We start from the raw sequence: 26871 nt of genomic DNA on the forward strand, positions 1-26871 counted from the left end.
AGAAGTTGAAAAGAAACGGACGTGAAGAAACATGAAATTCTTGCTTCGGTCGGAGACGAAGAATAATGGCAGAGTGTTTTGGAGGAAGGGGTGAATAATCGGACAAAAGAGAAGAACGTGAAACGATCAGGACGCGGAAAGAGGAACGAAGGAAGCCACGAGGACGCTTCCGCCGATCGGAGGTGCGCAGAAGCGCCGGTGCTCGATGTCACTCGCCGCGACGAGGGCTAACGCAGTAGTGATTCGCGCGGCGTCCGTGTCAGTTCGCCGTTTTCCGCGAAACATTCAAAGTGCCACGTTTTATTCGAGCTCGAAACACAGCCGCGCCATTAATCAACCGGTCTTGTGGATTTCTTCAAAATTTCTTCGACATAATTGCAGCGTTGAAGGTTCGAAGAAGTCGGAAGGTGAAGGTCAAGAGCGCAACTGCTTCGCTTATGAAAGAAGAAAACGTTGGATAGTTGGAGATTCGAAGACGTTGGAAGCTGAAGATCACGGGCCCGAGTGATTTTGTTTTGAGAGAAAACAGTAACTAGGACGAGAAAGACCAAGAAATTATTATACTGCTTTCTGCGGATTCTCCCAAAAACTTTTTAAGATGGCTGCAAATTGGAAAATTTAAAGAAATTGGAAACTGAAGATCGAGGGTGCTGAAGAGCTTTGGTTTAGAGGGGAAAAAGTTTGGCAATCGAGAAAGTCGAGGAAATTATTACAATTCTAAAGTAATATTATTATGCTGTCTTTTCTTTTCCTCCTTTTTTGTGGATTTTCATTATATTTTTTTAAGGAAGTTGGGGAGTGAAGATCAATATACCTAAAATAAATATTATTCTCCTGTCTTCTGTGAATTTTTACAAAGTTTCTGCAAGGAATTTGACCCTTTGGTTTAGAGGAAAAGATTTATTCCGAGATGCAGACAAGCGAAGAAATTGTGGAAAATTCTGGCAGAACCGAAGCGAATCCGTATTATGAATTTCCCTAAAATTTCTTAATGGAAATTAGAAAATCAGTGAGCTGAAAGACTTGAAAACCGGAAGCTGATGGTAAAACTGCTTTGGTTTAGCGGGGAAAGAATTTAAAAAGTCGAAGACGTTGCAACGATCGAGATAACATCACGCAACTGTTTCCTATGGACTCTTTTGCAATTTCCTAAAAGAAGAACGGTAAAAGCAAGTCCAAAAAAGCTTGAAAACCGACGATTAAAGAAATAGCTGCTCTAGCTTAGCAGACAAATAGCGCCAAAGTCGAGGAAGACTGAAGAAATTGAAGAAAACTGAGAATATCTGTGAAACTATTTTATTCAAGTAGAATTGGAAGTTAAGGGAGACTAAGAAGTTTCGCGTAACAACGTTGCGGAAGTTAGAAAAATGAGATTGACAGTGGAAGTGCTTTCAGCAGAAAGAGAAGTTTCAACATTGAGTGATCGACAAAGGTTCTATCAGTGATAATTAGGAGCTCGAATGTTTGGAATTAAGTTTGAGTGCCCGAGAGGAATTTAATGTGTCGTTTAAAAACTCAAGGAACTTGATACTAAAAATAAATATCTAAATAGACCATACCTTAAGCAGACCATAAATTGGGCTTCCAGATTAAACATCTGTAACGAAATTGAACGCTTAAACGTAAAAATGAAAAATTGCAAATAATTATCCACGAGCCACTACTCCGTCTTTTGAAACTTAATCTTCCTTAAATCGGGTAAAACGTGCTCCGAGGACCCAACAAAGTAAATCACACGAGTAAGTTTACCCGAGAGACCGCTCCATTCAACAGAAACAGTCTCCAACTTAGTTCAAACAAATCATTTCCATTCTTCCATCAAAACTTCAAATTCTATTAATAATACAAAAACTCTGACAACTCTCGATTTATTCCACGATCAACTGAAAACGACGCAACCAGCTCTTCGAACGAATCCAAACCAATATTGACTACCAGTTCTAACGAAAGAGTCTTAAAATTGAAACTTTACGATTTAATAGAAATTCCACGATATATTGAAAATGAATGGTTCTTCGATTCACACGCAAACTAAATTACACTCGATTTCGTTTCCATCAATAACAAAATTCTAAATCTGCCAGTGAAAACGATGGAATCAAGTTTCTGAACCAAAGAAAACCAATTAGTATCAACCCACGTACTTCTATCAAAAACACACCAACGATTCGCGTGGAATGACCAGCCTTCACCATGGACCCTACAACTACCCTGGCTCCCAAAGTCATTTCCTCCGCTCTACAAACCTATCTCCAAAACTTCACCGCTTTCACCAACACCACGAACACCGTTCTGCCTCTCAGAGACTCTTTATACATCGTAATACCAGTGACCGTGATTTATCTGTCGATCTTCATAACCGGTACAATCGGAAACATCAGCACGTGCATCGTGATCGCGCGCAACAAGTCGATGCACACAGCCACCAACTATTATCTATTCAGCCTGGCGGTGTCGGACCTGTTGCTGTTAGTCTCTGGTCTCCCGGCAGAGATTTATATGGTCTGGTTCAAGTATCCGTACATATTCGGTGAAGTTTTCTGTGTTCTTCGTGGCCTGGCAGCGGAAACCTCCACGAACGCTTCGGTGCTGACCATTACGGCGTTCACCGTCGAAAGATATTTGGCTATTTGTCATCCGTTCTTGTCGCAAACGATGTCGAAGCTGACGAGAGCGGTGAAGCTGATCCTTGTAATTTGGTTAATGGGTCTGTTGTTCGCATTGCCACTGGCGTTGCAAGTCGGAGTTGTCCACCATCACAGCAATCCAAAGATGGTGATGTGTACCGTGAAGAGAGTTCTGGTCAAGCATTCCTTCGAATTGTCCACCTTCTTCTTCTTCGTGGTCCCGATGGTTCTCATTACGGTGCTGTACGCGTTGATCGGACTGAAACTGAGGAAGTCGAATATGATGAAGAGGAGCAGAGGCAGCGGCGAAAGTGGAAGCTGTAGGCATCATCCTGGAAAATCGTCGAGGAGAGTGCTGAAGATGCTTGGTGAGTTTCGTTTCTCGGTAATTCTTGTCAGTTTCATATCGGTATGTTTGATATGGCATTTTTTAAGCGATCGTTAAAACGAAGCGAAAAATATGACAAAGAAAACGTGGACCTTTTTACGAAGTCAGTTGATCGTGAAAACAGCGAAACGAAGTAAATGGGAAATATAGGAGAGGATGAGATTAACATAGAATAAAAAGGAAAAAAAGAAAAGGAAATATACTCAACGAAATGAGATATCTTCTTTCTTTTTTGAAGTAGATAGGGATGATATTGGTATAAATATATAAGAAAAACATCAACTTTCGTATAATATCGTTAATATTAATATCGATGTAAAATGTCGATTTACGAAAAGGAATTCGAGAAATGGGTTTCTGCGAATGTTTCGAACATTCATCTTAAAACTATATGCGTATCATTGAATGATTCCTTTCTTCTTTTTCTGGGGGGATTATTGATACATTATTGAGAAGCAAATGTACGAGTAAAATATTGCACAAATGTATAATGTAAAAGTTTATTGGAGTAGATCTCGAGATGTATCCAAATCATGAAAAATGTATTATATTATTCAGGAAGTAATTACATTACTATGTAATAAGAATTGCTAATTCTTGCCATTCTATATAATGGTAATTAATCTTCTAACATCTGGCCATCGATAGATCAAATGTTTTGGCACTATCGTCGTATTTTAATTCACTAAAATACGTTTTCTGAATGCACATAAATAAATTCAATAAAATAAAATAACCATCGAGGTAACAATTTTCTTAAAAAAAAAAAAAAGCATAACGAACAATTTCTCGTCCAAACTGGAAGATTATTTTTTTTTAATCTAAAATCAATTTGACCATTTAATTAAATTCTTAGACCCTATAATTCATCCACTTGTTATCAAAGGAGGTACCGGTCGTTAAACAGCAAAAGAAAACGTTTTATATATGTTCATTCTCTTAAAAGCAGGAGAGGATCAAACGGAAAAGCTTGATTCAGAAGCCCCCCTTATTATTGTCCACCATAGAAAGAGTCAAACTTATCGACTATCAGGTGTCAGCCAGTGAGTTGTTTAAAAAGGGGAATTTAAGGGTAGAAGACGACCTGGAGTTCGATCCTTTCTCCAAGGAAAGGATCGTGCAACTAGGAAAGAGGGAAGGAAACATCTTTTGCTGAAGGGTTGTCTGATTTAGATCAAAAGGTAGTAGCACTTAACTCGAATCAGCGCTTTTTCAGAAACGAGAGCTTCTGACCTATAAAAGGGATAAATAAATAAAGAAATGAAACCTACGTCGATAATGAAATTCTCAGTCTCGTTAAAAATGTCACTTTTCGTTATTTTTTAATTTCAAAATTCAATAATTCCTTCGTTTTTGCCAGTTTCCAAATTCAATAATTCAGCTCGATATAATTTTACCTTTAATATTTGGATAAATTCAACGTTAAATATAAAAAATCAATGTTAAATGATTTTTAACTTCGACGTCTTCCATTTTACTTGTTGCTGATTCTTGTTTTAATTGGAATTTATTTTTAAAGCAAAATGACACCTCCACGTGCGGGTATGAAAATACACGATTCCAAGAAATAATTTGTTAATATATATCTTACTCTACGATCTGCGATCTAAATTGCAGCAATTTGCGGTAATTATAAACACTTTAGCTCGTAATGATTGGTATACGCTTAATGGAATATAAACGGCGTAACGTATCGAAAAATACCATAATTTGGAGCATAAGGGTAAAACCAAATAACGCGAGAGATATTTCGTGAAGCGACAAAGAAATAACACGAACGAAGCGTATCTCGTTTAAAAATAAAATTTTATCGAATGAAAACGTTCAAAACGTCGGAAACATCCTTTGTCTCTTTATAACGATAATAAAATTCGTATCTTATAATCAACAGTTTTCCACATTACCCGAAGAAAAATAGCGGAACCGTGTTCGATCTTCGCGAAACGACCTAATATTCGCTATTCGTTGTTACTCGAACCGTAGACGAGAGTCGCCCACAGATTTTTCGTAACGTTTCGAAAAAATATAGAAATGAGAATTCCTACTGCGAGATCGGAATTATTCGCGGAATTCATGGTCGAATAGTCGGGCGTTCGTGAGATTACAAAACCCAAAAACCTCGTCAACGAAAAGATGCTCCGGTAAACGTTTTGATATATTAGGATGTTTTTTCGATCAAGGATTAGATCGATCGTGGAGGATTGACGCTCGATTCAATTGAGAGGGTTGAAAGTGTCAATCAGGATCAGTGACGGGAATCGTTATTCATTTAGAAACTGAAATATCTCCCATTGATCGTCGGTCTAGTTTCACTTGAAACTTCAAAAGGAGAAGGGAATTACGAATGGAATGGATTCGTAAATGAATTTCAATGGTTCGACCGATGAAATTTCGTAAGTTGAGAATTTGTGAAATGATTTAAGATACTTACGATACTGAAACGCTTTGTTAAATCTTGAAATAATCTTAATGTTAATGTAAGAATCTTGATGCGTTCGTAGCACGAACATAACTTGCGTATATACCAGGTTCTAGCCCGATATACAATTTTATAAATATTATAAGTTATCGGTACCACCATGGCAAATTAAAAAAAGACCATTCGCATGTTCGTATTTTGATACGCGACAAATAGTATAATTCATGGCGAAAGGTACTTGCCTGAACGATTTCAATAATTACAAAGCTCAAAATTCGTTGAAAATTATATCAGAGAACCGGCAAATGCGAAAAGTATCGTAACGTTAGAAGGCACGCGTGTAACGCGCTTGTATTTTATTTAGACATCAAGCCAAATAACAAGAATCACCGATTGTATTGACGCGGAAAATTTCAAATCGTTGTAGAAATAATAGCAGCTGCTGGTTTTACCCATATATCCAGTTTTCGTTGGGTCTCCCCTACATTTCACGATCCATTAAATTTCGAAGTGTCGAACTCGATGGAGCATTGAACTTTGAATGGGAAAAGCTATTACCTCGAAGTTCCCAAATTAGTAGGATACTAATGTCGAAATGTCTTTATTAAATTTTGAATCTGGTTAAGATCTGCTCGCTTGTAAGCGGTTTAATCTTCCGTTCATAAGTGCCCGGACGCTTACGTATCCGCGGATTCCGTAGAATCGCTTTGCTTCAGTTTCTTTTATGGATTCGCTACGTTGTCCTACGATCAAATTATTACAAAATTGTTATAAAATTATTATAAACGATAGGTGAGAGAAGACGTACACGTAGGAGCGGTACGGAGGTGTAAAGAAAAACATGTCTGTAAAAGGAGAATGTCTGATTCTTTTGCTTTCAATTTGTCTTCCTGCACGCTTCCTATAAAGTTTGATATCTCTGTCCTTTGGACGGATATGAATCATCTCAGATCGATAAACGTGAAAACAGAGCAACGCAGACGTACCGATTCATCTTTGTGACAACTTGATCAATGTTATTTGTTAATAAATATCGCTTAATATTTTCCAAAGATAACATCGAGACCGTAAAACGACGTAGCAACTCCATAAAAGAAAGTGACGTGAGGTAATTATGTAAAGTTCGCAAATACATCAGTGTCCGGATAGTTGTGGGCGTAAGGGTGTAAGTATTAAGAGGTCGATCCATCGACTCGGTTAATGCGAAACACTCGCGAAAGATACGAATTATAAAGATCGAAATCGTTCGGAACTCGAAGAAAGAGAATTCCTCTGCACGGAGAAAAGGATCAATGTCGAAAATTTGCCTTGAATCTTAAAAACGCCAGCCAGTTACCACTATATTCGCGAAATATCATCAGAAAAGGAGAATTCCAGAAATTACGTTTGTTATTCATTCGGTACGAGCGTGGGAGCAATTTTTAAAGAACAAAGACGGAATGTTAAATCTCTAAATACGCCGTCACCGACTGTCAACATTGGCAATTTCGCGAATTTGTTCTTCTTTATGGTAAAAGAGTCCAGGTGCATCGAAAGCACCAATAACAACTTCATAAATCGCCAACTGTTCCGACTGATATCCATTTTAACCGGTTTACGTCAGCACTGCGATGATACAAAGGTCTTCTGGACCAATCCTCCGACATTTTAACGATACTAGAGTTCGTGTCATCGATTTACATATATATATATATTTACATATTGTTATTTAAAATATACTTATGCTTGTATACTGAAAATAATTTTTGAATAATCAACTTTTAATTCTTAACGTTCTCTACGTTACGTTACATTTAAAGAAAAGATGGCACGATGGAAATGAAACGTTAAGTAAATAGTACGATAAAGATAAATGCCAAATAATGAGGATAAAGTACTAAATAAATAGTAACATAAAAATGGATAATAAGTAAGCGTAATAAGAGTCGAGCCAAGTTACGCAGAAATCTACCAACCCTTGATAATCTAAAAGTAAGTAAATTTAGTTTGGAGATTTTAATTTTTGAAAAGGGCTAGGTCTATTTCCGTCCAGTGTATTTTATTTCTTGTTGTTATTTCATCGCGTTTTTTAATGGCATAATTAACAGTGACAAGTATAATTAATATGTGGGTTTGTGCGAGAACGCGAAAATATCTCTCGAGATTTAGTTTCTCTCGGGGTCGGGTCGGGTTCCCAAAAGTATCTCGTAATTCCAAATTGTCGGGACTTTCGAGAATTTCGAGATTCTCGAGACTTACACAATTATTTAGGCCAGAATATGGAGCAAAGTAATAGCGAAGTACGTGATGGATATAATATTTTATTAGGAAATATTATATCTGAAATACCTTCGCTCCGTAATCTGGTTTATGTAATTTTCGAAAATTTCGGAAATCTCGAGAATCTCGACGATCTCGAATCACGAGATACTTTCCGGATCGCACCTCCGGTAACTTGGAAATTCCCTGCGAAATGATTACGAGCCTAAAAATGAAACTATAGCTCGATAATATTAATAAATGTATAACGTAAGAATCGTTCTATGGATTGGCATTTACTTTTTTGCAAAATAAACTAATAAAAATATACAAACGAATTGATAAATTTAATAAAATCGCCATCGGCAATCATCGAGATAAAGTAGACTTATCATATCGTTAGACGTATCGTTTTAATTGTAATCGCTTACGTGTAATCTACATATCTACATGCATGATCGATGGTTCCAGCATTAATGGCGATATCGACAAGAAATCTAAGACATTGCTTTATTGTAAATTTTTTACCAATTTTTTACTTCCAAAGTTAAACGATCGCTTCATGGAAACATTCACGGATCAATACGGTTGAACGGCTATTGGAAAAATAATTTGTATAAACGCAGATAATTATATATACGTTTCGATCCTTGGAATAAATCATCAGAAACATTTATCTCGCATGACAGATTCTCCAATTTGAATACGAATCATCCTATCCTTCGATCGAACGCGTTTAAAATAGCGATCCATATACATATGAGATAATAACAACTATTTTTAGTCTCGTTGCTAAATCTGATCTGCAGTTTCTTTCTGTATATACTATAGGAACAGAAGGGGTATCGTCTTGGAACGTCGATTCTTTGATATCTGTTTTCGAATAAAAAGGAATGATTTTATGCGTACGCCCAAAAATTAATTACCGTTTCTTTGAGAATTTCAAGGAACGAATCTTGTATTTAATGGTATAAATTTAGCCGAGATTAAAATTAAGTACGCTAAATATAAATGTAAATTAATAAAATAATAATAAAGTTAATACGATTTAATGAACATAAATTAAATTAAAATTAATAAATATAAATTAGAATTATTAATAACATCATGTTATAATTATAGGCAAAATGCGCGCCGATCGGTCGAATATAATTCGCGGGCGAACCGTACGCCCTTTTATTCCATATTTACGTTTCTCTATCTTTTTATATTTTTCTTTTCATCGAATATTAAATCGATGAAGTAAGACGAGATATGAAATATGGATAACTAAACGCGTTGCTACTTTCTACATAAAAGGTTAAAATAAAAGAGTATATGCAAATAAAACTGATGAAAGTATCGCCCAATATAAATATAAATTACTATATACATGAATATACAAATATACAAATTAACATATAGATTATTATATAAATTAAAATAGAAATTACCATGTAAGATGTGTATATAAATTAAACGTAAATGTACGTGTACGTACAAAACGTAACAGGCACAAGAATTGTTAAAATTACTCGGAAATAAAAACTTTGTATGAATCTTCCCAAGTGTCAAACTGTAAAATACTCGACTGTCTCATAGCGAAATATTCGAAGTGGAAATACTATAAAGCGAAAATTTCAAGTGGAAATTTCGATAAAGCAACGTTCGATGGAAACGTATTAAATGGAAAAGTTTGATCGAGAATTTTCTCATCGACTTCCATCTCGTAGCAGGCTGGTTAATATTCGTAGTTTGCCAGGCCGATGAGAAATCAGAATCGGAATCGTGAGTTTATAATTGAATGAGTTTATAATTTATAATTGTACGTCATATACGACATCGGCAGCACACGAAACGCAGAATTCGCATTATTTCTGTAGGTAAACTTCCGGGACGAATTCATAATTCAACCGTAGAGTCTTTGTTGCACGCTTGCAATGAGTCGTAATAATACAATGCATAAAACACGAACATTTCACGAACATCTTACAGTTCGTATTCAAGTCGCGACTTTTATTTCGACGAGCCTTTCGTAATAGCGAAAATAATTGAAAAATGCCATCGTGGAAAAAGACAAATATCTGTTAATACTTGAACGTGCACGATTTTTCGTAGATATAAAACATCTCGAAATTTTCCATTTTTTCGAATGTTCCATAAAATCATAGAAAAGTCGCTTGAATAGTCTCGTCTCGTTCGTTCGTTTCTTTTTCTTTTATTTTTTTCCTTTCTTTTTTTTTTTTTTCTTGCAAAAAGAATTGTTGCCAAAATGATTAAGTATTGTGCAAATACGATGAATTACTTACTTAACCTGTGAACCCCGTCGTTCATTAACAGGAACTTGTACAACGAAATTAAAATTTAAGAAAGACGAATCAGTTATTTGGAATTCTGGCGTATCTGCAAAAATCGTGTTTCGAGACATTCAAAGTTGAAACTTTCTTTCGTTTATAGAGTTACACAGACTTTACTTTTAACGTGGAATAAAACGACAGCGAAAAAGGAAGATTATTTTACTTGCAGTAAAAAATGACAATAATTTACAGAAATGATCGTGGAGGCTCTTTTTCCAAATATCGATTTCCCACGTATATGCAATGTTTCATTAAACGCGCGAAAACGAAACGGAAGAACCTGACGAGCCCCAAACTCAACTTCTTTAAAATAACAGAACACGAGCCACTTGACAAAGGAACTACGTATCTGTCTACAAACTATACGTCTACGACGTCTTTATATAACGATATCGTTCAATCTTTTCCTTTTATCAGACACAGCATGATTTCTCCCTTCGAAGCGAAAAAAAAAAAAATGGCAACTATTTTACAATCGCTCGAACAATAGAGCAATCGTATGTACAGCACGATCGTACGTATCGAGGAAGCGGCAATATCCGCAGCTTTACGTAAAATTATAATTTGAATAAAAGGCAACTGAAAAACGTTCCCTCCTATCTTTGTTTCGACGTTTGAACGGCTATCGATCTTGCTCGGATTAATAAAGGAAGCTGCATAAAAGTACCTTCTCTGAAAAAATAGAGCAGTTTTGAGGTTTTCTTCAATCTTTGAACTAATGAAAACCCAAATTACTAATAAAGACCTGACTAATAAAAGAAGCTTGGCATAAAAGTTCCTTCTTTCGGAAAAATTACAAAAAGGGAGCAAAGGAAAAAATAGCAGAAAAAAGATAGAACAGCGTTAGGTATTGCTTAACCTTTAAAGCAACTGTCATATCCATGTTCGATTGCGCAATTATTGAACGTGATATTACGATGCACCATGTGTCGGTGCAATATCACGACGATTAAACCTTGTACCTGTCGAATGATCCGGTCGCGGCCTGTGAATTCATTAACAGAGCTGGTTTATCGTGGACACGACGATAGGCTCCGGAGAATTGATGAATGTGACGAGAATAGCGGCTGGTGATCCGAGTTCTGCTAGAAACTGCATGCTCGTCTATGTACGAACTACCTTTTTTCGCTTTAACGGTTTAATAATGGCTACGGTAACAAGGCTATGTAGGTTCGGCTAATGGAAACGATGTTATATAGACGTAGGAAAGTTTGATTAAGGATTCGACTCAGCCATCGGAGTATATAGGTTGATTCATTCCTTTTAATTTTGCAACTTCAACGATAATCGCAATGATACGATTACTTTAAAACGAACAACAATAAGATACGATTTATATTATCATCGATGCGTGCATTCGAATCTACCTAGTGGAAGCGATGATAGCTGTAAGACGGTTCAACCAAAACAGTTCTTAGCCTCGAAGGGGAAATAGTTAGGAAATGGGACAATTCCTGATGTAAAAGCAAGTCGAAAGTATAACGCGTGTAACGGAATATTTTTGTTTTCGTTTATAAAATATAGCAAACTTTGCGAACAGAGCAAACTCTGTTGAAAACGTTGAATACTAAGGTTCAGAATAGAGCAAGCTTTCCAATAGATTGAGTAAACATCAGGATCCATACAGAGCATAGCCGGAATGGCAAAACGTTCACGAGCTTGCCTTAAAGTGCAACCTAGTCATTTTGAGTATCTTCTATAAAGATGATATATAATAATATATAATAATAATAATATATTTACATTGTTTCTGAATGTACAGCTCCCGAAGCGAGACTCGCGTGTTCTCTGGCACCCAGTAGCATGAAATCTTTTTATTCGTAAAGTACTGCTGCAGTCAACAGCAATCTGCTTAGTTTATCCTGTGATATTACAATTTAATAACAGAATACATTTTGTTAATGTTGTTGTGTTAACATTATTTTACAGTATGTGTGGCAAGATCACGTTTAGCGATAGGTTTAGCTGACAGAGGAAACTGCAAATCTGCAGAAGCTCTATTAGAGATCAGGCCGGATCATGAACATAATGCATAATGTGTCCTTTCTTTCTCAACTTTGGGATTAATAGAAGAAATTCTAGAAAGAATCAACTCGTACAATATGTTTTTATCGTTTGAGAACTTTTATGTTTCGCAACTATTGTGCAACGGATAATTAATAAGCCTGTGTAACTCGCTAATAGATGTAGAAAGGTCCTATCAAGGATGATGATACAAGCTGATTTAAAAATAGTTAGAAAATTTTTACAAATCAAATTATACAGAGTATCGTAACAGCAAAAAATGTGGACAATATTTGCATATAGAAGGTAATTCTGAATGACGAAAAATATCGATCAAACGTTCGTTTCCTAAGTTAGTGTACTTACGCGTCTCTTCATAAACTATCTGTCGCATAATATCGTAACGATGGCCGATCTAGCCAGAGAATGACTTTACACTTTCAATCAAATTCAAAGACAATAACAAACGAACGAGTATTAACTCGATGTCTGGATATCCGCTAATTGCTGTAATTATAACGCGAGTCGGTAATTTCGATCGTTAATCTAATAAAAAAAAAAACAACTTGCTCGACCAGAATACGTGCGACGGATGAGAATCCACGCTTTCTATGACATTTAGAGTTTACACGGATTCTGATCACGTCAATGAATAAATAAAAAAAAAAAAAATACCTGAAATTAAATTTGACCTTGAGAAGAGAGAGGATTACAGATAGACTACAGATTTCTATGAGATTTTGTGCGTTTATGTGAAACTTCAAAGTGGAAAAATTCGCAAAACGTACATAATATGGAAAAATATATAAAATATCCAAAATATAATACAATATAAAAATATATAATCGATACTCCACAGGATAAATCGACAAGGTTAGGGACAAATTAATGAATATTATTCGATACTGAATTAAGAAAAAAGATTGATTTCCTCGATGGGACCTGAGTTGTTTTGGAATTCATGGCTGCAATTAATGTCAGCGTCTGTGTAATTATGTCGCAGAGTAACTCGTATCTACATAATTAAATCACGTAATTGTATCAAGTCATAGATCATTTATTATTACGCTAGATTATTTTTCACAACGCCAATTCCACCATATCGTCGGTCTCGGTTTCAATTACTAGGATTATATCTTAATTATTTTTATTATCTCTTAATTATTAACTACAAAATGAATATATAATACTCAATCCAACGAACAGCAATACGATTTTTAAAGAACGTTCTTCCAGTCTTCGGTTTTGAAATTAGCCGTTTCACTCGATCGACGATTTCTAATCTTATCGTCCGATCTTTGACGAAACCTCGCCGGATCGATCCTTTTAAAGAGAGATTGTGTTTCTTAAATAGTTGTCGAAATCTCCAATTTGAACGAGTTTCAGTTTGTAACGATAAAGGGAGACTATCGAGGGAAAAATTTGAGAAGGGATAAGCAAGAAACCAAAGAGGAGAACGAGATTCATCGTGGAGCTGATAGTGATCCAGAAGATTGATGTTTTAAACAGAAGATTTATGTACGTCGCTTCGACTTTATTCGAATAGGATAACAAATAGTCCTATGCCGATTTTCGCTGTTCCAACAAGTTGGTAATATATTTTTGAATAACCACGATTGTTTCTTAAAAAATATCTCTTAACGTAGTACAAAATAATAAAAGAAAATAGATCGTAATACGTACAATGGTTACCGATAGTGTTGACAAGTTTTACCTGTTACCAATTAACTCGGTACGAGTATATGGAATTTTGTGTCACTTGGTAGCGTTTTCGCGCGACTACAAAAATTTAGCATTATGAAAGCGAAATATAAAACCTGATAAAGTAGCGTTTCGTTGAAAAATGAGAGTACGTAATACCTTTTGAAGCCACTGTATATTGATTATTAATAAATTGAATATTACAATTAATTTTCATTAAAACGTATTAACATTATTCGCAAAATTAAGAATTCTCGTTGAAATCTACGAAACGTTGAATTCTCACGAGAACAAGATCTTTTTAAAGCATTTCTATCGTCGATTCGTCCGTTTTATTTGCGCGCAATAACGCCATTTGCGATTTACAGCGAACAATCATCGAATTACTTTAATCAAAGGAGAGATATTCAAGCGTCCGGAAACAAAGAATCGAACTTAAATATCTGGTGCATATATTTTGCAGGGGATTAGCAGAAATCCAATCGGAAACGACGTCGAACGCAGCAGATGTTCCTTTCAGAGGCATATCTGCGTTGCGATAAATGCATTTAAAGCATCGAATGCAAGGTAGACGAGCAAAAAAGCCGAGAACCGTTTTTCCATCTTATTATCTGTTCTTTTCCTTTGAATATCACAATGACCGATATCGACATTTCCTGTTTTACCTTAACCGGGGCTAATTGCGGCAACCGTAGCGGGAGATTCAAAAACGTTCAAGAAACTGACTATTGCTTATCAATTATCACATACCGTTGATGCTTGTGCACATTTTTGTGAATACAAAGAAATAGTTTCATTCGCCAAATATTATAACGAGCGCCATTTATATATATATCCTTTAGTTATTTATATATTTTCGCGCATTACGTGTATCTTGAAAATTATCTCGTTTAATTCATCGCGTTGGGTAGTAATCTTGCTTTAAACTGCAAATTTCGAATAAATCACTCGAAACTACGTATGTAGACGTATTTCGATTTATGCTGAAACGAACTAATTCTGCAACGTTCAAGGTTCTAGAATGAAATTATGGTTCCGTACATATCTCGCTTTACTTAAATGCAAGATTGATGCGTAATTTCTCAACTATAAACGATTAATCTCGATGAAGCGAATCTCACTTTAGCTTCTACGTGGCTTACGCGCGTGTACGACAAGTTTATCTTTTATTTTGTTTCCTTTTATATTTTTTTCCGGCTTCTTCTCAAAGCAGGAAAATTTATCGTCGTTCGAGAGTAATTGATTTCCTTCGGCTTCTGTTTTGTCGGAAAAGTAGTTTGTATTACTACTCGTTTTCTCGTCTTGTCCCGTTTCGTCGATTACGATGATCGACGAGGACGACCTCGATTTTTTCCCGATTCCTGTTTCCCTGTAGTCGTTTACTCTAGAGAATTCGATACATCCGATTCGACGTTAATTATTCCGTCTATAGATTACGATGTAACAGAAGTCGCCCGACCGTTTTACTCTCGTTACTTTTCTTTCTTTCATATGTCATCATTTCCGTTAGTCGATGGTCATTTATCGGACGTACATAAACAAGGCGCAAATGCGTACGCATGAATTTCTTATCTTAATCACGTAAAAACTTCGTTCAATTAATAGAGGCAAAAAGCAGCTGGTAAGAGAAAAACAAGTAATCCTCGGTTAGCCAGCTTCGCCGACTAATAATCTCGTTTTATCGATCCGATCGGAGGGAAAGAATTTAATATGTCGTATCTTTGATGGTACACGCTGTTGCGCGAAATATCCAAAGACTTCCTTATTTTTGATAGCAGGATACGGTTTAATTACAGCAGCGCAAATAAATATTATATATCGTTGGTAACAAACTTGCTTTTAGATAGTTAACAGGTATTCCGTGAAATACATATATCGATATCCGCAGGAGTAAAACAAATTATGGGGCAATGTTTCGACAAAATTTATTTATTTACCTCCTATCTCTATATATCTATATGTATAGTTTCCACAAAGAGAAAGATTTGTTTCAAATTATACCGCGATTAATTTAAGCAGCGCTATATTATATATTTATAGTAATTTAATCGTAAATTATATGAAAATACCTTAAGATTAATTTTCAAATAGTTAATTAAAAACTAAAATTGCATTGACTCGTACAGCCGCCTCGTACATTTTTTCAAAATGTTAAGATATTACGTCAGATAATATTTAACTTGTACGTGTTTCGTTATTATTCGTCCGACTTTACTTCCAAATCTATCGAACCTGTTTCGAGCCTCTTAAGGCGAATCTCCGTGAAAAACCGTACGAAAAGTATCACAAACGAAATGCGTTCTCGAAATAGGAAGAAGACTGAAAACACGGTTTATCTCATCGTCTCAGGAGGAATCATCCACGGTGAATTTTTAAGCACGGCGTGGACCGATTTAGGGGCGGAATTTACACGGGTCACGTCTCACCTTTCACAAACAGGATATCCATCCCGTTGCTCTTTGAGCTACGAGGTACTACGAGCGCCACATCCAACTTCGCCGATAGTGTTTGACTTTCGTTTCGATATTATGGCGCGTTACCTTAGGAAAACTTCTTCGTGAACTAAATGGTATTGGGATCTTGCGAATATGCGTGAAACGTGTCCCCTTCGAGCCTCCGCCGTAAGCTGTTAGGGAACCCTTAATAACGACGATATAACGATATCGTACGATAGATAATAATAGGACATGTAACGAATAATAATATTCGATACTTTTACGTTTTCTCTCTGCCAATACGTTGCATTTATTTTGTTTCAATCGGTACCTTTGATAATCGAAGTTTTTAAAAAGAAAAATATTATCGGAGAAGGATTTTTTTCTTTTTTACAGAATTTACTTTGAAATAAATAGGACGCAATTAAGAGATCGTGGAACACTAGTGCCACTGAACTGTAACTTCAAGTACGTTTAGACGTTTAATACGAGCAAAAAGTTAAAAATAGATTGCATATCGGTACATGTCTCGAAGTTCGAAGCAACGATTCTACCATAAGTTTCGGGATAACTTACCTCGATTTTTGCTAGGAATTTTCAAAATTGTTCCACGCGCTTGTTTCATACAGCTTAAACTTGTTCGATCGATACTTCTTTCTTCTACTGTATATACAAACTTTAGTAATGACAAGATTATGGATGTTATATTATGGAAGATATTTTTTTAAGTAGAATCTAGTTCAAAGTTGCGTGAAATTGAATCGATGGAACGATAGAACCGAATGCAGGAGTATTTAATCGGAAAGTCTACTATTTCCAACGTTTACCGGTAGGAACATTCGGAATAATATCGCGTGTTTGTACGAAGCAGTTGGAACACGTTCGACCGATATTTCTGATCTCTAACGCTTCGCTTGATCTTAGTGTCTCACCTTTACACCTACATTACAATAACATTTGGCAAAAAGAATATGAATGAAACACTGAATAGAAATACATAGCAGACGCGCGAAGGGAGAATAATAAACTTAGGACTATATGAACGAAGGGAGAAAACTTGAAAATAATGAAATAATGGAAAAAATGTGCGACTGAAGGAAAAAGAAAGGGGCGAGGAGCTTACTTCTGGAAAGAAAGCAAAATCAACGAGCCGAACGTACATCCAGTTTTGTGGATGAATTATTCAAAGGGAGCGTACGCGGCACGATGCTATGAAATGCCATAACTCGACTGATCTTGACCTCAGTCGCATATCAATTCCAGTCTTTACATATTCTTTGAAAAGCGGCCCGCGCAATATCGCCTCGTAATCGCACGAACTCGCCGAGAATAACGCGCTTGGACCAAAACGTCGCGACACATTTCGATTATCTTCTTCTCCAATTTTGTCCCCCATTTTTTTTCTCTCCTTCCGAAGCGAAAAGCAACAGATTGAACGTAAAGTAGGAGAAAATTGCGTCGATGATAAATCGTCGCAAATTTATGTGAGTTATGTAAACTGGTTTCCATTGAAATTGAGAAAATGACCGGGATTTTCGCACCAAGACTCGAATCGCTCCGTGGAAGGAAGCAGTTTAAACGAAACGGAGGGAAACTGGGTGATACTTCCTCCGACGAAAAGTTTTCTCCTCCTGGATGAACGAGATGAAAAATTTCTGATATTGCCGGACGATATCCTGGGATTTGAATTTTAGGAGATCCTGCATCAATTTTCTTAAAAGGAGAAACAGCCACGTTCTATAAAGTAGTTGTCCCATTTTGTTTTACCAAAATCCATTTTGATCTCGCTGGATACGTCTGTTTGACGCGGAACGCTTTTCTAAATGACAAACTACAAAATCGCACAAATTACGCGATAGCTACGTACGTAATTATAGAATTTGCAATAACAATAAGGAACGCACGATCCAATTACAGGATATAATTTTATTTGTAAAATGAGATTATCAGTTTCCTATTATAATTTATTAAAGAAGAAAGAAGAAATAGATCGTTTAATTGGACGGCAATGAAAGCAAAATTCGTTACGCTATCGTAGATTTCCTTTTCTCCAACGAAGGATTACAAAACTTTCAATTATATAAATGTAATATTTTAAAATTAGCTGCAATGGCAGTTGTTTTGGTTTTTAATTAATAATTACGAAGATCAACTCACCTAAAAGATTAACTTCATCAATCTCCTCAGGCACCATTAATCCTACCTAACTTTTACGGTGTTTTCCCTTGCGAACGACACTCGAGTTTCACTCTAAAAAATAGAGTACTCCCAACGCGAGGATAATTGGAACTTATAAATTTGTTCGCGTAATCCTATAGTCAAAAAGTTTTGATTCTGTCATTGACTAAGGAGCGGATTGACGTGAAATTAAATGGAACTTTGTTATCGATCTGCTAAAAAATCACGAATCTTACACCCTCTGCGATTTCTTCCGTCGAACGTAAGAATTATCGCGAACGACTTATCGGTGGTGTAATCGTCGGCGAGGTACGAAACAGACGTGAAATTTATGACATTGGCCTACCAACCTCTTGCTATTCTAACCATGTAAATACTCCGAATTTTTGTGTCTATCGCTGCTCCGTATTTGACGCCCGAGGGATGCGAATGCGAGCTCCGATACCACCCCTGATACCAGCAGTCGTCAAAGGCGAAATTGTGTCTGCACGTGGGCTAAACTCCTCTCTGTGGTGAAGGCCAGTGTATAAAAAGACCTGTACCGCTGGTCTCGCGCCTTTATTTTCTTGTTACGAATGTCACGCGTTACCATTTCCATTGCGTTACCACTTCCTATTGTTACAGTTACCATTGTATTATATCTCGTAGCATATAAGAATGGTAGTAGTTGTATCAATCTTACATTCTTTATTATCGAATATAAACTAGTTAATATTAACAAGTTCTTAATTCCGTTTCTTTCTGGCATTGAGCAAATAGAGACAAGTCGAAATTAGGGAGAACCGTCGCTCGCAGCCGCTGAACGATGCAGCAGCGAAGACACTGCGAGCCGCGCGAACCCGTTGTCGCAGGCTGTTATGGTTTGACGATCGTCGGACAGCTCGGAATAACGGAGGATGATCGCGTCGTCGCGCCTGTAGTATTAAACGTGGAACCTCCCGTTCGGAACCTTCTTTGTAATTTCGCTGGAAAATCTAGTTTCGAGATAGACCAAACTCGCTTCTCAGTTATTAGGATAATCTTACTTCTCGATTATAAAACGACGAGCCATGAGAAAACGATAGCTACGAGAAACAAACTGTCGATGACCGATAACAAATAAATCTCACATAGCTTCCGTAACGACCTTTCTTGATACCAGTTAGAACGATCAATCCGGAATCTAACGTTACCCGCAGAATAAGAACATTTTGTATCTTCGTCTTTTGACATTTTTTTTTCTCTCGTATCGAATGGTATATTTAAAAAAATCTAATAAACAAAATACGGAATTGTGTTACAGTTGCAGTGGTGATAGCCTTTTTTATTTGTTGGGCGCCGTTTCACGTACAGCGACTGGTCGCCACACACGGGACGAACTCGGAGGATCACATGAGCTCGAACAGCAAGTTGGACGAGTTCCTTTATACCCTGATGACCTACATATCTGGCGTACTCTATTACGTGTCCACGTCGATTAACCCGATTTTGTATAATATCATGTCGAACAAATTTCGAGTCGCGTTCATGGTGAGTCACGGTGTCCTTCTTTAGGTGTAACAGTATCCACCACATAATTAGAAGTTGGCTCTAAGATTAATCTAGTAGAATGGTCCACTTGATTGATATCCAATTATGCTCCTTTATCCGATGAAACTTTGTTGGATTAGTACGTATGGGTTGATTAAGAAACCAGGTTGTATTCGATAGGACATAGTTTGCTTTGAAAGCGATTAGTTCATTTAGCCATTAAAGGGTTAGTTTGTAATTTTTAAATAATTCAGCCTCTTTCAATTTCTTAAACGAGACATACAGTAACGCGAAGAATATCGGTCGAATCTCCCCTTTCACAGCCACGGTATTAATTAAGAAGTACAGAACTCGATAATGTAAACTGCAACTTTCCCCAATTATGTCAGATAAAACGCGTCTAACCACCGGCACGCTAACTTCCACGATATTCTCCAATTTCAGCAATCAGAAACACATCCAAACTCCTACACAATCCCATTATTCCTATATTACGATCATTCGTAGCACACAATATCCTTTAATCGCTCTATTACTCTCGTTAATCAATCGACTTACACGAATCAAATTAATACAACCAAGTCCACCTAATCTACCACTGTCGGCCATAAGTAACAGACCATCTATTGATATTTCGTATAAATTACACGCTTCCCATGGTTTTTATCTTCTAGTTGTTTTATTGCAAGTCTATTGCTTCGTTCGTACCATACGTTTCTTACGATGGAACTGTCAATGTTTATGCGTTTGTGGGAAATTTGAAAATGTAAAAATTCCAATTTTGTATTCGTTGTAACGTTTAATGAGCGAGACGAGTCTATTTTTACTTTCCATTTCTTCAAGTGGACTGATAAAAATACGAGTTTGCGTATTCAACGAAGTAAAATTTGTTAGAATTCTCCAACAAATACAAGTTACTTGCGACCCGCGGTATATTCCTACCGACACCGAGTCCTACTCAGTGTCCTACTCACAGAAAATCCACTAGAGCAGACTTCTAAGTGGATTTCTATTTTTGTCCTGAGTCCTCGTCCTCGCAAGCTGCTCAACTACCAAGCATTATTCTTGTTTTCGCAGGAAACGTTGTCAAGGAGTTGCAGAATCCCCGGCCTGGCGATTCGCACGGAGCAACGATCGTACTCGAGTCTGCCACGATCGCAGCAGCGAGCGATCGGCTCTAGAAACGTGGGAACAGGCGGCACCGGAATCATCCACGACAGCACCGACTGTTCCGGAAATTCTGGCCACCACGGCAGCCTAAAGCAGAACGCGCCATTGACCGAGCATGTTAACGCAGGCTCGACGCGGACCAACGTTGATAAGAAGGGCAACGAGGACATTGGGAGACTGGAAGACTCGAAAGAGATCAAAGACAAGGACGTCGGTTGCTGCGAGAGTTCGAGAAAATCGAGGCCGGTCAGATATGCCACTGTGAAGCTTTCGAACGTGAACCAATCTGAGAAGAAATGGTGGCGTTTGTTAAAGTGGTTCCCCGGTTTAAAGTCCTTGAAACTCGCCGGAAGAAGCACGTGCACTGTCCCGGAAAATAGTCCTCTCAGAAGGTCGGAGCTTAGACGAGAAGAGATCTCGATGACTTTATGGAACGAAACCAACGAACAAAACACTGTTTGAGTTTTCGAGGATGCGACATCGGTTTAGGTAAAAACGTTGAAATCGTGAACGATGAAAGTGGAACTTGGATCGAAATTAGTCTTGTATCTGTGGTTCGCGGCGAGTTCGCGATGGTGATGGTGCTTGAAAATTGAAATAGATCAACTATCCCCGCTTAATTATCATTACGATTATTACAGAGTAACTAAGAATTGCGAGATTGAACTTTAAGCGATTGCAGGGTAGACGTATGAATGAATTTTACGGGATGATGAGAGCATATGACGATAAGATACAAAAATATTTTAGCTCGCTGAGCTGATGCTGAAAGGGAAAATGAGACTGTGTAAGTGCGAGTAAACATTTCGAACCTTCTATCTTTTTTTCTTTTCTATTTTCTTTTTTTCTACGCGAGGAGGGGAAAGTGCGCTTACGCATACCCAGCAACCCGTGCGGCCGCTGGATTACGTGAAACTCGGCAAACTCCTCTTCCTGATATTGAATAGGTACACGAGGTCCGAGCCCGCAACTGCCATAAGCATTACGTCGGGGTTGGCCTCTTTGGATTTGTATCTCCTCATTTATTTCACGAATAGTCAAGTAATTGGAACCTAATCTTGGCCTGGTGTAAATACAGCAAGCTTCGGATCTTAGTTTTCACATTCAGAAATTAAAATCAATCTGATCTGGTATGATCATCTATATGGTGATATTTTTTTTCTTTTTTCTTTACGTGAAGAAATCCTCACGGACACTCTGCCGCTGTTGCTGCACCAGCAACGGCAGAGTAGTGTCGGACTCTTACCGACTAAAACTCCAGGATGGCTTTCCCACGAGTCTGACGGGAGTGCACCGTGGACCTCTCGCGAATTATCTGCTCCGGTGATGGCGATATAACCTAGGTCGAGGTAAATTTAACTTTGTCCTAGATCTGAGCGATAAAATCTAACTAACTTCGAATTGCATCTAACTTAATTTACAAACGATAAAATTTCACTTCCTTTTTTCGCACTTCAAGTATTTACGTTTGTAAATCATAAAAGAAGAATGCTTTAAGAATACTGTACAAAATTCTATGTTGCAAAGCCAACAAATAGTTTCCCTTGTTGAAAATTAAAAGGAATAAAACACGGTACTGTATAACGTATGAAAATTGAAATTCGAATAAAATTTAACAGAAATCGTTCTTTTTTAAACAGTTTATACATCATCTCAGTTAGCTTATCTGTGCAAATTGTAGTTCAAAAAATCATTAGTTTATTTCATTCGCTTCTGCTTGCGTTTTAGAAGAACTATCCAACTAAAAACACATACACGACTCACCTTTATTTAAAAGAAAAACTAGGTTTGTGAAAATGATTAAAAAATTCGAACTAATCGTCGAGCTAACGAGGTACGGTGTCGCTGTGTCGCTTTTAACGTCAAAAAGTTGGTGATGTTATTGTAACGGGACGAACTCGTTAATCCGATCGATTCGAAAGAAATCACGAATTCCACGTGGTTTACGGTATAACTTTTGCCTCGATAATTGAGAAGCTTAACCCAAATGTTTCGAACTTCAGAAAGACTGATCCTTATTAACTAGAGTTTCTACGAGAATTCGCATGTTCATCGTATTTCCCGCTGGTCGATAATTTACCTATAGAAATTTTTAGGTTTTCTACGATATCGACCCGAGATAAATCTCGCTTAATTAAAAATAGACGATTTTCGTTACCGTATAAAAAACAATTGATCTGTGGAGAATCAGTGAACGTTACTTATGATATTACAAATTACAATCATTTCCGTTTTCCTTCTTCCTTCGACTTTTTTGACACTAGAAAGTATCTAGTTTTTTATTTTGTTTCATTTCTCTTTTTATGGTGTCACTGATTCTTCAAAAAGATTTAGTATCTACCGAAGAAGAATAATAAACTTAAATAAATAAACTTAATTTTGTCTTTTAAAAATGCATGAACATGTGTTGAGAGTAATGTTGTAAGTTTTATTTGATAAATATAACATGATTGATTTGGTAAAAGAGTGACACGTCCAAAAAAAAAACACAACTTCCAAGATATTTGCAGAAATTAACTCTAAAAATGAACTATTTAAAAATAATAAATATCGTTTACTAGAATAGAATAATTATCCAATAAAATTCTAGTATTTAACAAGGACAACATTACAATTTAAGATCAGACTTTAATCCTTCTTCTAGTAGTAAACAATACCATTAATCACATTGTAAAAAAGGCAAAGTTTTCTTGCTAAATAACAGAGTGATTAATTATATTCTATTCCAAACACTGTTTTCCTAATGATTGTGCCAATCTTTTTGTATCACTCTTCTAATAAATTAACAACATGTGCACTTACCTATTCCGTTGCATAAACCAAGAATACATCGTGTTGCGTACTTACAAATGATTAATAAATCCAAGAAGCATAAACAAGAAGGAATTATTGGATCGTGGTCATAAATTGTTTTCGAATAATATACGTATCACGAAGTGCTTGTCAGATTTGCTATATCCATGATTCATGGCGGATATTTGAAAACATAGAGATTAAAGATAGAGTGCGTGACTGCGAGGGAACTGAAAAAGAAATCTAGCAATAGAAAGAGAACGCTGCAGAAGAATCTTTTATATCCTTGTCTAATAACCTACGCACGGTCATATAGTAGGTATTTAAGTGTAATACCGTTCAACGAACAGCATCAGGGTACAATACACAAGACGAGAACAGAGGAAGCCTTTACGCAGCGTTCTCTCTTTCTATTTCTATATCGTATTCAATTACATGTGACTCGCATACTCTATCTTTATATCTCGATGGTTGAAAAGCATGTCGATATTACAGGTCGATATTACAGGTCGATATATGTATATATATATATGATAAATCTTCGTCTCTCTTTTCTAAATCGTACAAACTCGGGATAAGAAGTCATTGGTGTGTTGCAACGAAAATTCAAAGTTTATTACAAAGGAAGAAAGAGATATTAAAGAGAGATGTAAACAATTTTGAAAGTTGCACATTGCAGGACGAAATAATAAAATATCGCAAATAACTTCTAGAAGTTTCTACTGGTAATATCGCTTCGTAATATCTTTTATCATAAATACTGTTGTTTACAATTCTACTAATATTCAAATCGAAGCTTTGATAAGTTAAAATAGTCATACATACTTATAACGAAAATTTTCTTAATATAACTTTTAATAAATTTTGTTACACATTTTTATTTAGGACAATAGATGTTTACATTGTTTTATATATCATATATATAGTGATATTAATACTATCAATATTAATAACAGATATTTATATTTTATCCTGCAATGATACATAGTAAATAAATAAGTCTACTTAGATTGTCAAATAACACGTTATTATCGATAAATGAAATTTGTTAAAATTTGGCGCGAAAATTGAAATTAAGCGAGCCTATCCTAGAGACACATTCTATATCTTTATATGTTAATGAACATAGAAGAGACGTAAATAAGATGAGTGGCAATAGAATATTGTCAATGTTGATGCCATAGACTTCTTTATCATATTGAAATAAGCGACTAGTTTAACGGTTCCGTTTGAATCTTAAGAATGTGATATTATTTATTGCGTAATTACTATTATATTAGTCATTATAAGCTCCAAAATATTTAGTACCTTAGTCCAATATATGTGTCATGTTTGTTTCGTTTGTATAAGTCAATGTATTTTCAGTAATAATATTTTGATAATAGTAAAATACAGTTGTAATTCGTTTATATAAGAATATCACCTTTAATCTCTTTCAATTTAAATTAACTCTCATATTAAAAATCAAAATACCTGCAAATTCGATGGAAATGACACAAAATATTAACATAAATTTTAATTATAGCAAGATTTTTTTAGGTTTTATTGAACTTTAACTACTATTTAGTTATGTTAAGCTTATTTTCTAGATTTCTTACAAATTAGTTATCTATGTATAATTTATTTCAAATCCACTATGAAATTTCTAAAGAAGAGAAAAAAAAAACTGAAATTTTAACAGGTGACCGACCTAGATGTCATTTGGAAGCAATTTTCTAAATCTATCTCTTAAACTGTGTAATGTAAATCTCACAACGAGTGAATACTCATTTGCATCTATTTAAAGCGATGACAAAAGTCTACAGTATTTATGTTTCAATCTTATAAACATCTTGTTTTTCGTATCATTCTATTTAACTAATTGCTTCTCAATCAAATAAAAAAGAATTTTTCGTTATATATCAAGTACCATCACATGCTTGAAATTCATAACTGAATTACCGTTTCTAAAAATAATACATATTCTTTATATAAAAATTAAATTTCGCGCCATGATGCGAATGCTTCACCATCTAGTGATAATTTACTAAAACTTAAAGGAACAATGGCTAACAACGTCAACACGGGAATTCTACCAGAGACTACATAACCAAAAATACTTCAGCAATTAGAACAAAATACTGAACTACTCCATTTTCAATAATAAAAGATGCCTCCAAAACCTAGAACGGTATATCAATTTGATCTTCGTTTTCCATTACTATACGTTTCAAAAGAAAATATATGTTTTATTAATTCTAACCTAGACTAAATCACGACTAACAATAACAATAATCACTACTTTACGATAAACGCTAATTTCAGAATGCTAAGAAGCCGACAGCAAATAAAAAAAATGCAGAACCACCAAAACTGCCAGATTCAGCTAGTGTCGATGTAGAAACTAATAGTGGTTTGAGCCAAGAAGCCGAAGATCAATTTGAAGTAGAATTATGCTGGTGTATTCAACAGTTAGAAATGTGTTTGAGCACTGGAAAGCTTCCTGAGAGGCAGACACACGACTTAAATAAAAATATAAATATTCTAAAAAGTAATACCGCGCCTCTGATAAGAAAGAGGCAAATAATGCGTAACACTTTAGGGAATTACAGAGAAAAAATGGCTTTGGACGAGCAAAAGTTTGGCAAAACAGTATCTTCTATCAAGTTTATGTCTCCGCCTAGTGAGAATAGGAAATATGTATTTCTAAGGAAAGCTGCTTCTGCATGTACAAAAGAAAAACAGGCTGTGACACGTTCTTTGAACTCTAGTGAAAAATGTATCAATATTGACAATGTACAAAATGTATTTCGATTTAATTTTGAGGTTAAGAAATAAAATACGCATTTGTATATTTATTATTACTATCCTTTTACAATTGATTTCTTATTACATACTGAATTGCTTATTTAAGTACTGTCATTAAAGTATTAAAAATAAAGATAACATACCATTACAAATAATTTCGTTAGCTTACGTATTCTTACCTAATTTGTTTTAAATTAGAAATTAATCGAATTTCCTTCGTTATATTATAATTAAAGTTAAACTAAGAATATGCGTAAGATAATGTTTTTATAAATGATACTTATCT

At 35.8% G+C, this 26871-nt stretch overlaps 2 protein-coding genes across 3 annotated transcripts; both read left to right on the top strand.

Annotated features, from left to right (window-relative positions):
* Nucleotides 1-202: 202 nt before the first annotated feature.
* Nucleotides 203-22643, top strand: LOC139993651 (pyrokinin-1 receptor). The gene is made up of 3 exons (XM_072015572.1): nucleotides 203-2995; nucleotides 19609-19835; nucleotides 20913-22643. The coding sequence occupies exons 1-3, from the start codon at nucleotides 2194-2196 to the stop codon at nucleotides 21465-21467; spliced, it is 1584 nt and encodes a 527-aa protein (XP_071871673.1). The 5' UTR covers nucleotides 203-2193; the 3' UTR covers nucleotides 21468-22643.
* Nucleotides 22644-25753: 3110 nt separating this feature from the next.
* On the top strand, nucleotides 25754-26635 carry LOC139993657 (UPF0488 protein CG14286). 2 transcript variants are annotated; one of them, XM_072015580.1, is made up of 3 exons: nucleotides 25760-25968; nucleotides 26103-26287; nucleotides 26380-26520. In XM_072015580.1, the coding sequence occupies exons 1-3, from the start codon at nucleotides 25948-25950 to the stop codon at nucleotides 26459-26461; spliced, it is 288 nt and encodes a 95-aa protein (XP_071871681.1). In that variant the 5' UTR covers nucleotides 25760-25947; the 3' UTR covers nucleotides 26462-26520. The 2 variants fall into 2 exon arrangements, with proteins under 2 accessions (XP_071871680.1, XP_071871681.1); XM_072015579.1 differs by having other exon boundaries at nucleotides 25754-25968; nucleotides 26103-26635.
* Nucleotides 26636-26871: the final 236 nt, after the last annotated feature.

Source organism: Bombus fervidus, chromosome 13 (genome assembly GCF_041682495.2).
Source record: "Bombus fervidus isolate BK054 chromosome 13, iyBomFerv1, whole genome shotgun sequence".
In the NCBI taxonomy this organism is placed as follows: Eukaryota; Metazoa; Arthropoda; class Insecta; order Hymenoptera; family Apidae; genus Bombus; species Bombus fervidus.